General features: G+C 39.3%; 1 protein-coding gene across 1 annotated transcript; it reads right to left on the reverse strand.

Annotated features, from left to right (window-relative positions):
* Nucleotides 1–136: 136 nt before the first annotated feature.
* LOC100992711 (olfactory receptor 1D5) lies at nt 137–7,808 on the reverse strand. The gene is given in 1 exon segment (XM_055101286.2): nt 137–7,808. A coding segment is annotated over 1 exon segment (993 nt). The 5' UTR covers nt 6,759–7,808; the 3' UTR covers nt 137–5,765.
* Nucleotides 7,809–13,180: the final 5,372 nt, after the last annotated feature.

Consider the following 13,180-nt stretch of genomic DNA (forward strand, 5'->3'; position numbering starts at 1 on the left):
TGTGGTTTTATACGAATTGGCTTGTTTTTGTTTATTCAACATTTTATTTAAAAAATGTCAACATGGGGGTACATGTGCAGGTTTGTTGCATGTGTATATTGTACCCAGCCAGAGAGCATAGTACCAAATAGGCAGTTTTTCAACCCATGCCTCCCTCCCCTCCTTGCCCCCATTAGTCTGCAGTTTCTTTGTTCTCGTATTTATGTCCACGTGTGTTCAGTGTTTCGCTCCCGCTTATAAGTGAAAACATGTGGTATTTGGTTTTCTGTTCCTGAGTTAGTTTGCTTAGGATTGTGTCCTCCAGCTCCATCCATGTTGTTGGAAAGGATGTGATTTCATTGTTTTTTAGGACTGCATAATATTCCATGGTGTATACAGACATTTTCTTTATCCAGTCAACCACCAAAGTTTGTGTACGTTTGATGACACCAAAGTTGAATCCATGTCTTTGCTATTGTGAATCGCATTGTGATGGACATATGCATATATATGTCCTTATGGTAGAATGATTTATATACCCCGTAATGGAATTGCTGGGTCGAATGGTAGTTCTGTTTTAAGTTCTTTGAGAAATCTCCAAACTGCTCTTTACAGTTGCTGAACTAATTTACATTCCCACCATCAGCATATAAGTGTTCCCTCCCTTTTCTCCACAGCCTTGCCAGCATCTGCTTTTTTTGGACTTTTTATTAATAGCCATTTTGACTGGTGTGAGATGGTGTCTCATTGTGATTTTGATTTGCATTTCTCTGATGATTAGTGATGAGCATTTTTTTAATATGTTTGTTGGCCAGTTGTGTGCCTTCCCTTGAGAAGTGTCGTTTCCTTTCCCCATTTTTTAATGCGGTTATTTTTTGGTTGTTGATTTAAGTTCCTTACAAATACTGGATATTAGACCTTGGTCAGATGCATAGTTTGCAAATATTTTCTCCCATTCTGCAGGTTGTCTGTGTACTCTTTTGATAGTTTCTTTTGCTGTGTAAATGATCTTTAGGTAATTAGGTCCCACTTTTCAATAGTTTGACCTATTCTTTTCTTATTTGGAGGCCTTTTATTTCTCTTGCCTGATCGCTCTGGCTAGGCCTTCCAGTACTATGTCGAATAGGGTGGTGAGAGTGGGCATCCCTGTTTTGTTCCAGGTCTCAAGGGGAATGGCTCCAGCTTTTGCCCATTAAGTATGATGTTGGCTGTGGGTTTGTCATAGATGGCTCTTATTATTTTGAGGTATGTTCCTTGGATGCCTACTCTCTTGAGGAGTTTTATCATGAAGGGATGCTGGATTTTAACAAAAACTTTTTCTGTTTCTATTGAGATGATCATATGGTTTTTGGCTTTTAATTCTGTTTATGTATTAAATCACATTTATCGATTTGTGTATGTTGAACCAGGCTTGCATCCCAGGAACTAAGGTTGGGCAAGTCCAGATGGTCATTTTACAGGTAATTGCTGACACGCAGTTGCCTCTCAACCTGGGGAAGACTAATGAAAGCAACTGGGTTTTGTGGGGAAGGTGGCTCGGGATTTCAGCCTGAAAGGCGAATGGACAGTGTTTCCTGCAGCATGATGTTGACTAGTTTTTTCTGGTGTGGCACCTCTATTGGCCAGAATACAGAGCAATTCCCAAGATCTGTGTGCTGGCTATTGTAAGTCCTACCTTCATTCTTTATTTCTAACTGACCCCAGGTGGTCTAACTCTGCTGGTGCTCTCTCTGTTTCCTCTGGGATGAGACAAGAGTGAGCTTGTCTCCTCCTGCAAAGGATCCCAGAATGGTGGGGAAACTGAGTATTGGCCTCCAATTCACTTTTCTTATTGTAGAAACTGTGGGTCTAGGAACATTCTTTGTGTGTGGTGCGGTGCTGACTTTGGGGAGGGTGGCATGGTCAGAGAACAATTTCTGTTACTCTTTGGTCATGCCTTTTCTCAGTTGTGTGGCCCAGGGTGGTGTCTCAGCCTCAGTCCCAATTCCTGGAACATTCGATGTTTTTCTGAAAATTTTAAGTTCCAGGATACATGTGCAGGATATGCAGGTTTGTTACGTAGGTAAATGTGTGCCATGGTGTTTTGCTGCACCTGTCAACCCATCGCTGAGATACTAAGCCCTGCATGCATTAGCTCTTTATCCTGATTCTCTCCCCCCACCACCCCCACTCCCCCAACAGGACCCAGTGTGTGTCATTCCTCTCCCGGTGTCCTTGTGTTAGGATGGTATTCTTCATTGTGGGTGCTTCTAGTTGGATTTCTGTGTGGGGGAGTGAAACTGGAGAACTCCTATTCTGCCATATTGCTTATGTCATTCTCTTCTTGACCAATTTTTAATAAAAAATATATGATTCAGATTTTCTATGTGTTTAGAGGGGAAAGAAGTATTGTTATGGACTGAATGTTTGTGTCCCTGCCAAATCCATATGTTGAAGCTCTAATGCCCCATGTGATAGTATCTTTGGGAGGTAACTGGGTTTAGAGGAGCTCATGATGGTGAGCCCCATAATGGGATTAGTGCTCTTACAAGAAGAGGAGGAGACCAGTGCTTTTCCTTTCTCTCGTTGCATACATGAAGAGGAGGTCATGTGAGCACACAGCAAGATTGTGGCTGCCTACAAGCTAGGAAGAAGTCTTACCAGAACCCAACCATGCTGGCATCCTGATAGTGACTCCTAGCTTCCACAAGTGTGAGAAAATCAATCTGTTGTTTAAGCCACCCAGTATGTGGTATTTTGTTATAACAGCCCTAATTGACTAAGACAAATGTGTTTTCCACATCTAACCATTCATCCAGTTTCAAACCCAATGGCAAACCAAACCTTCAGATCTTTTAAAAACTACAAAACTAATTATGAATAATTTCAAGCATACAATGAAATAATTTTAGAGACATATATACCATCCACAAAATTAAAAATATTAATGTTACCTGATCATGTCACTTCTTTCTGTAAAAAAGATTTAAAATGTTACAGATAACACTAAAGCATTTATCCCCATTCCTTTCCCTCATTTTTTCCTCTTTTTCAAAGGAACTGATTTCCTGAATTTGAGAACAATTTTCAAGTATGTTTGTACTTTAGGAGAACAGTTCTCAAACTTTTGGTTTCAGGATGCATTTACCTGCTTAAAATTTTTGGGACCAAAAGCGCTGTGAGCTGTGTTTATGTGGATTGTAGCTATCGATATTCTCATATTAGAAAGACATTTAAAATATTTATTTACTAATTCATTCATAAAATAATAGTACTACCACTATATGTTTTTATAGTAGGATTTTAAGTAGAAATCACTATATTTGTAAAAACAATTTATTGAAGAATAGCATGGTTTTACATTTTTAAAAATCTTTTCAATGTCTGGCTTAATAGAAGAGAGCTAGATTCTTGTATCAGCTTCTGCATTTATTTGTAGTGATATGTTATTTTGGTGACATGTATGAAGAAAATCCAGCCTTATGCAGGTATGTAATTGCAAAAGGGAGGATTATGTTAATAACCTGTTCAATTAATATTATTTGATACTACATCAAAACGTGATAAGTAGTAGTTTCTTAAAGGCTAGTAACAATGCAGAATCTGATAACATATCAATAGGCATTTTTGTCCCCTATGTCATTAAAATTCATTGGCTTCTTTTGCATTTTAAATTGATCTTTTATCCACGTGTAACTTTTTCACATAATGCATTAGTCATTTGAAAAATATTGACTCACTGAGTTATGCAGATCTTCCAAATGTTGACACATTTAATGTGTATATGAAATATATATCCATCACCATGATGGATGAGTTTTCCAAATGGTGATATTGCTTGATAGAGCAAATATTTATTACTGGCAACAAATACTGTCAGTTTTTCTTATAATAACAGGCTCACTTCACTTATTTTGTGACAACATTTGGCAAATACCAGTTCAGAATAACTGTAGTTTTTCAGTTATTCTAACAAATAAAAATAATGTTCCATGAAGTGGCTGGTTGAGCCCAAATTCAATCAATCAGTCAAGTACTTCCTCACAAGACAACCATTGTACTTTGAGATGCAGAAATGCTCTATGTGGATTTGCCATTTTATTATACAAAGTATTAAAAACATATACACTAAAAGATGTGATTTAATAAAATAATTTTACTGCTTTATCAAGGACATTTGTTTAGAATTTTATCTTTCTCTGCATCTATTGACATGTTGATTTTTTATTTTAATTTGTCAATATAATATTTATGGATTTAAAAGTATCAAATTATCTTTATATACCTTTAGTATATCCTAGTGGGTCCTTATACAGTATTTTTAAATTCTCTGTTGGATTCAGTTTGCTAGAATTTTCTTTGGGATACCTGTATTTATATTTTTAAGTGAAATTAGCTCCTGCACTTTTCTTTCTTGTACTCTTTTTCTCCTTTGATATTAGGTGATAATTATGACATAAAACTATTTGGGAAGTTTCTTTTTCTATTCTCTGCAGAGATTTTTTTTTTTTTTAAACTGGATGATCCATAACTTGCTAAAAGTTGCATATCAATGGATTTGTATTTGTGATATATGTACATATTCATATATATGAATAAAATGATTGCTTAAATTCTACTAGTTAAAAGACTATTTAATTTTTCCATTTCTTCTTGAGTCAGCTTTGACAAGTCCCATTTTTTTCAAGGATTTATTTATTTTGTCAAAATGTTCAAAATTGTTGGCATGTAGATGTTGATATTGTCTCTTCATCATCCTAATCTTGATGTTATGTTTAGTTTTTACCCCCATTCTTCCCACTGTAGTGTTTACTTGTGTCTTTTCTTTCCTTGGTCAATATCCCAGAGGTTTATTCACTTGATTTTTTTTAAAAAAGAACCAATCTTTGGCTTTTAAAATTCTCTTGATTATATTTTTGTTTTTTATTGAGTTCTATTCCCAATTTATTTATTAAAATATTTCCTTTTCTCTGTGTTCTGTGGGATCACTAAATTGTTCATTTGTTCCAGAATCCTCCCCTTCTATTGGCCCTACTACCACTGCTATTTATGAATATGTGCTGATGTTTGAGAGTTTTGTTTTGAGGGGTGGATGGAATTCTTGCATGAAGAAGAGAAGGAAGGTGAGGAACTACAGAAATAAAAGATAGGATGGTCTTTCCAAGGGCAAGGTCTGACTTCCTACAGAGAAAAGGAATGCAGGGAAAAGGCAAGAGAGTGTTGCTTTGAGGCCCCAAAGATAAAATCAACCCAGAGCACAAGAGGAATCTTGTTGGCATTTCTGCATGAACCATATGGGCTGTGTCCAGAGTGACTATATGTCAACATTGAAGTGGTGCATGTTGTACCTGTTAGAACATCAAGAAAGGGGAAGCCTCACCCAGGGCATCTGTGGTAGGGATAGTGCAAAGTGTCTTCTCCAAAGAGCTTGAAGGTAGCAGGCTCCTTAGGGAAGCCAGACCTCTGGATCATAAGTGAATGGGTGCTAGAAAACATGAGAGCCCTCCCTAAGCTATGACTGTGTATATATAGATAAGCCTAGGACTGTGGGCCTATGATCAAGCAGGTTTAAATATGTGACCCTGTAAAATCCTGGTAGTAGTGTTAGCATGACATCATTTATTGCCAAGGCTGGTGAGGTCTGGGAGGCACTGGGATACACACTGTGTCTTTTCTTCACCACAGGTAGATATGCTCATCCTGAGCTGGAGCTGTACTCTGACTGTTGCATATCCCAAAGCATAATGCCTTATGTGTGGTGAAGGATATTTCCGGTCTGCACTTCAATCCCCTTTCCAAAATTACCTTCATTTAGGCCTCTGAAAGAGTCTCCGTAGGACTCTTCCCAGAGCCCCATGCATGTCCTTGTTCCTCAGGCTGTAGATGAAAGGGTTCATCATAGGTGTCACCACAGCATACATCACTGTGGCTACTGAGTCCTTCATGGAGTAGGTATGGAGGGGCTGCAGGTACACCATAGCAAGCGTCCCATAAAAGAGGGAGACCACACCCAAATGCGAGGCACAGGTAGAGAAGGCTTTGTATTTCTTAGAGGCTGAGGGTATTTGAAGGATGGTTCTGACAATACATACATAGGATGTGGTCATGAACCCTAAGGGGGTGAGGAAGATGAAGCAGCCAGTGGCAACCAGCACTGTGTGAATGATGTGGGTGTTGGAACATGCCAGCCGCAGCAGGATGTACATGTCACAGAAGAGGTAGTGGATCTCTCGAGGCCCACAGAAGGTCACCCTGGTCAGGAGGAGGGTGAGGAGGAGGCCATAGAGAACAGACAGCCCCCAACACAGAGAGAGGAGCAAGACACAGAGCCCAGGGCTCATGGCTGTGACATAGTGGAGGGGGCAGCAGATGGCCACATAGCGATCATATGCCATCACGGCCAGGATGAGGTTGTCCAGGGTCACCAAGGAGACCAGGAATTAGAGCTGCGTCAGACACCCTGCATAGGAGATGGCTTTGTTCTGGGACTGGGGGTTCACCAGCATCTTGGGGATTGTGTTGGTGACAAAGAAGAGGTCAGTGAAGGAGAGGTTGGCCAGGAAGAAGTACATGGGGGTGTGCAGGCGGGAATCAGAGCTGATGGCCAGGATGATGAGCACATTTCCCAGCACCGTGACCAGGTACATGGACAGGAACATCCAAAACAGGATCCGCTGCTGCTCAGGACTCTCTGAGATCCCCAGGAGAAGGAACTGTGAGTTCTCACTCTGGTTGTCTCCATCCATTTCCCCAACTCTCTGCAATATTAACACCAACAAATGTTTATTAAGTGCCCTCATTTGAATAAGGACACGAAGATAAGCAAAATCAACTCTTTTCTTAGCATTAAAATATCTTGGATGAAATTTTAAAAATAATAAAAGCAACAGGTCATTATAGGCACAAAAACAGAATATGGAAGGTATGCAACTTAACTATTCCAGCAACTTCTAACCTGACATGCCGAATATTATAAAAATAATGTCTAAGCCTTATTTTTAATCCTGCAATCTTCCAATAGTCTTGAAGTGTTAAAAGTTTAGTGTGTTATGTTATGATTTTATACAGGGTTTTAAGTGATATTTAATGCAGGTATATGCATTACAAGAAAAGATTATTGTCCAATTGGAGGAAGTGGAGAAATAAAATATTGGAAAGGAGAAAGAAGAATTATTATTACTTATTGATATATGATCTCTCTGGGAAATCTAAGAAAATGAGTGGAAACATCATTAGAAAAAAAAAGATACCTGTGATTAGTCAGTGAAGTGACCCATGACAAAATGAACAGACTCTCAGCTTTCATGGTCCCCATAAGCCGTGCAGTGCAGCACTAAAGACCGTCCTGTGGAAACTCTTAAATTCAAGTCGAAGCACTGCCTCTTCCTGGCTGTAATGCCTTAGGCAGGTCACTTGTGTTCTTTAAGACTCAGGTTTTTTTAAATGTGAAAAATGGGTTGGAGTGAGGAGAAAATTAAGGAATAAAGCACTTAACATAAAGAGCTGACATGTGGAGAGCACTCAATAAATAGTACCTGTTATATATGAATGATAATCAAGAATACTAAGATTAAAATATAATATGAAGCACATTATCAGCAAACAATCTATGCATTAAGATATTAAGACTCAGCTATGGTCTTCAAATTCTCTATTGAGGCATAAAGTAAAAATTTGTTGTTAAATGGACAGATATAACCAAGATTCTAGATAAAAAGATGAGATGTTGCAAAGGTGCATATTCTAAGTTATTCTAAAATTTAACCTATTTGAAAGTCAAAATTGTAACAGGGTTTTAAAGAAACAAAAGCTAGTTTAAATTTCCTGTAAAAATAGGAATGAAAATAAGCTAGGAAAATGTTGAAGACAAGGAGACACTTGCTCTGTCAAATATTAAGAACTCTATAATAGTGGGGGTACTGGTGCTGGAATGAACAGATCAGTAGAACTGCCTAGAAACATAAGAAACACCCAAGTTCATGTGGAATGTGGCGAATTGTTATGGTGACACTTTAATTCAGCAGGGAAAGGTTGCATTATGTAATAAATGGCATTAGGACAACTGTCTACTTATTTTTTTGGGAAAAGTTACATCAATGTTTTCTATTTTATCCAACATACTAAAACATAGCAAACATACTAGTATATTTTATCAAAATAGACTAAAGATAAAACAATTATTTTTTTCCTTTTGAAAACATAATGTATATGGAATAAAACATTAAAAAATCTGAAAAGTTATAAAGGAGATAATATAAATTGTATCAAATTCCAGCATGTAGAGATAGACAACCATGGCTAATGTCTTTTTAGTCAAGACATGCAGGACCACAAAAAGCCACACTTGTAACACAATGGGCAAAGAGCTTTGCAGAAAAGCAGGTGCATGTACAGATGCCCTGATGGGGGAGAGGTCTTTCTTGTGTTTAAGTAAGTAAATATAGGCCAGCATGTCTTGTGGTGAAGAGGATATTGGTGAGACAGGACGTTGTGCCACGGCCAGTAATGAACTGTAAAGCAGAAGTGGGTGTGTACATTTAGCAACTGTTTTTTTCTTTGTATTTTATCAACTGTATTTTAAAAATCAGGTATGGCTGTTGCATTTTTAATCAAATGCTTTTTCAGTGTCACTCAAGATATATTTTGTGAATAGCCTTCTCAATACTGAAGCATACTTGCATGCCCAGTATGAACTATTGAATCAATTTGCTAATATTTTATTTAGACTTTTGTAGTCACAATTATTAATGAGGTTTGTCTATGGTCTTTTTTGGTATGTGCCACCCTTCTTACCATTTTAGTACGATTTGGCTTGCATCAGAGTCCATACTAAACTTGTATTCACTTATTTTCAAGTCTAACATTTGAAATTTGTTGTAGTTTCTTTAATAGCTTATAAGAGAAATTTTAAAAATATTTTGCAGAATTCTTTTTGTATACATTTATTTATTTAGAGATTGAGTCTTATTCTATTGCCCAGACTGGAGTACAGCAGTGTCATCACAGCTCACTGTAGCCTTGAACTCCTGGGCTCAAGCCATCCTCCCACCTCAGCCTCCCGAGTAGCTGGGACCACAGGCGTGTGTCTCCATGGCTGGCTAATTTAAATTTTTGGTAGAAACAGGGTCTCGCTATGTTGCCCAGGCTGGTCACCAACTCCTGGCCCCCAGCGATCCTTCTGTCTTGTCTTCCCAAAGTAGTTTGATTACAGTCATGAGCCACTGCACCTGTCCTTGGAATTCTTTTTCTAAATAAAAATAGCAGCAGGGTGCAGTGGCCCACGCCTGTAATCCCAGCACTTTGGGAGGCAGAGGTGTGCATATTGTTTGGACCCAGGAGTTCCAGACCCGGCCTAGGCAACATGGTGAAACCCCATCTCTACTAAAAATACAAAATTAACTGGGTGTGGCGGCAGATACCTGTAGTCCCAGCTACTTGGGAGGCTGAGGTGGGAGGATCACCTAAGCCTGGGAGGTTGAGGCTGCAGTGAGCCATGATTGTGCCGCTGCCCTCCAGCCTGTGCAACAGAGCAAGACCCTGTCTCAAAAAAATGGCTTTAAAAAACTATATTGTAATCTATTGATTATAAACAAAAAATTTCCAATGTGAAAAATTAAAGCAATACCAAAAAACTTATACGGAAAGTAAAAGTCATCCCAAATTCTGTCAGAACAGCCACTGTTTACACTTTGGTGAAGATACTTTCCGTTTGATTCACTCAGTCACCTTTATTCACTCAGCAATGTGATGGGGAACTTCTTCCAAGTCAATATTGTCATTTATTAGCTATTGTTGTGGTTGTTGTTGTTCAGGGACCTTATTTTTCAGCCTGCATGATAGTTGTTTTTTTTCCAAGACGGAGTCTCTTGGCTGTCGCCCAGGCCAGACTGCAATGGCACAATCTCGGCTCATTGCAACCTCTGCCTCCCGGCTTTAAGTGATTCTCTAGCCTCAGCCTCCTGAGTAGCTGGGACTGTAGGCGCCTGCCACCATGCCCAGCTAATTTTTGTACTTTTAGTGGAGAAGGGGTTTCACCATGTTGGCCAGGCTGGTCTTGAACTCCTGACCTCAAGTGATCTGCCTGCCTTGGCCTCCCAAAATGCTGGGATTACAGGCGTGAGCTGCATGATAGTTTTTAAATCTTAATATTTTAAAAAAACACAACCCAGCTACAGGCGTACCTTGGAGATATTGTGAGTTTGATTCCAGATCACCTCAATAGAGCAAATATTGCAATAAAGCGCATCACACAGTGTTGTGGCTTCCCAGTGTATACATGTTACGTTGACACTATACTGTAGTCTATTAAGTGTGCAGGAGCATTATGTCTAAAAATGTACATTCCTTAACTAAAAATACCTTATTGCTAAGAAATGATAGCAATCACCTGACCCTTCAGCAAGTTATAATCCTTTTGCTGGTGGAAGGTCTCACCTTGATGCTGATGGCTGCTGACTTACCAGTGTGGTGGTTGCTGAAGTTTGGGGTGGCTTTGGCAATTTCTTCAAACAAGAACGATAAAGTTGGCCATATCAGTTGACTCTTCCCTTTAGGAAACATTTCTCTGTAGCATGTGCTGCTGCCTGACAACATTTTACCTACAGTAGAACTTCTTTCAAAATTGGAGGCCACCCTCTCAAACTCTGCCACTGCCTTATCAAATAAGTTCATGTCTATGCTGTATTCTTTGTCGTCATTTCAACCATGTTCACAGCATCTTCACCAGGAGTGGTGTTCATCTCGAGAAACTGCTTTCTTTGCTCACCCGTAAGAAGCAACTACTCATCGGTCCAAGTTTTATTACGAGATTGTAGCTCTTCAGTCACATCTTCAGGCTCCACTTCTAATTCTGTTCTCTGCTCCTTCCATCACACCTGCAGTTACGGAACTCTTCCTCTCAGCGAAGTCTCGAACTCCTCAAGTTCATCCATGAGCATTGGAATCAACTTCTTCCCAACTCCTATTAATGTTGATATCTTGACCTCCTCCCATGAATCATGAATTTCTTAATGGCATCTAGAATGGTGAATCCTTTCCATGTTTTCCCTTCCCTTTGCCCAGATCCATCAGAGGAATCACTATCTATGCAGCTGTAGTCTTACAAAATGTGTTTCTTATATAATCATAAGTCTTGAAAGTAAAAATTACTCCTTGATCCCTGGGCTGCAGATTGGATATTGTGCTAGAGGCATGAAAACAGCATCAACCTTCTTGCACATCTCCATCGGAGTGCTTGGGTGACCATGAACAGTCATATTTTGAAATGAATATTATTTTCTGAGTAGTAAGTGTCAACAGTGGCTTAAGATATTGAGTAAACCCTGGTATAAACAGATGTGCTGTCATTCAGGCTTTGTTGTTGCATTTATAGAGCACAAGCAGAATAGATTCAGCCTAATTTGTAAGGGCCCTAAGAGTTTTGAAATGGTCAATGAGCGTTGTCTTCAACTTAGTCACCAGCTGTATTCGCCCATAACAAGAGAATCAGCCTGTCTTTGAAACTTTGAAGCCAGGCATTGAATTCTCCTCTCTAGCTATGAAAGTCCTAGATGGCATCTTTTTCCAGGAGAAAGCAGATTTGTTTACATTGAAAATCTGTTGTTGAGTGTACTCACCATCGTCAGTTATCTCATCTAGATCTTCTGGATAACTCGTTGCAGCTTCTACATCATCACTTTCTGCTTCACCTTGCACTCTTATGTTATGGAGAGGGCTGCTTTCCTTTAACCTTAGGAGCCAACTTTTGCTAGCTTCACATTTTCTTCTGCAGCTTTCTTAGTTGTCTCAGCCTCTGCAGAACTGAAGAGAATTAGGAACTTGCTCCGTATTAGACCTTGGCCTAAGGGAATGTTATTGCGGGTTTGAGCTTCTCTCCAGACCACTAAAACTTTCTCCATATCAGCTAGAAGGCGGTTTCACTCTCGTGTCATTAGTGTGTGCAGTGGAGTAGCACTGTTCAATTTCCTTCAAGAACTTTTCCTTTGCATTGACAATTTGGCTAACTGTTTTGTACAAGAGGTCTAGCGTTTGGCCTATCTCTGCTTTTGCTTGTCTTTTTCAACCAGCTTAATCATTTCTGGCTTTTGATTTAAAGTGAGAGACGTGTGACTCTCCTTTCACTTGTACACCTAGAGGCCTTTGTAGGGTTACTAACTGGCCTAATTTCAATATTGATAAGTCTGAGAATAAGGAGGCCCGAGGAAAGGGAGAGAGACGGAGGAATGGCTGATCAGAGATGGAGGAATCGCTGATCAGCAGTCAGAACACAAACGACATTTATTGATTCCGTCCTACTTCTTACGTGGGTGTGGTCCATGGCACCCCCAAATAATGGCAATTGTTACGTCAAAGATCACTGGCCACAGATGAGCATAACAGATGTAATCATAATGACAAAGTTTGAAATGTTGTGAGAATTACCCAAATGTGACACAGATGTGAAATGAGCACATGCTGTTGGAAAAATGGCACTGACAGGCTTACTTCATGCAGGGTTGTCACAAACATTAAAAAAACAAACAAACAAAAAGCAAACACTCACAAAAAACAAAACGCAGTACTTACAAAGAAAAAGTGCAGTAAAGGCAGGTGCGACATAATGTAGTAGACCTGCATGTGCTGTCTACAGGAGACAGACTTTTTTTTTTTTTCCTTGAGACATTGTCTCACTCTGTTGTCCAGGCTAGAGTACAGTGGTGCGATCTCGGCTCACTGTAACCTCTGCTTCCTGGGTTCAAAGGATTCTCCTGCCTCAGCCTCTCGAGTAGCTGGGATTACAGGTGTGTGCCAAGATGCCTGGCTAATTTCTGTATTTTTACTAGAGATGGGGTTTCACCATGTTGGCCAGGCTGGTCTTGAACTCCTGACCTCAGGTGATCCACCTGCCTCAGCCTCTCAAAGTGCTGGGATTACAGGCGTGAGGCACTGTGCCCGGCCCAGGAGACAAACTTTAGATTCAAAGATACAAATATGTTGACTGTAAAAAATGGGAATATATAGATCATGCAAACATCTACCACTAGAAGATTGCAGTGGTTATATATTAGCCTTTAAATATAAAAATAGATAGAAAAAATAGACTTTCAATGAACAAGTTACTAGACATAAAAAGATCCATTCCGTAATAAGAGATTTAGTTCATCAGAAATATATAATAATTATAGACACATAGATACCAAAATGTTTGAAGCAAAAGTTGACAGAAACGAGGGGAGAAATAGAT

Source organism: Pan paniscus, chromosome 19, assembly GCF_029289425.2.
Source record: "Pan paniscus chromosome 19, NHGRI_mPanPan1-v2.0_pri, whole genome shotgun sequence".
NCBI lineage: Eukaryota > Metazoa > Chordata > Mammalia > Primates > Hominidae > Pan > Pan paniscus.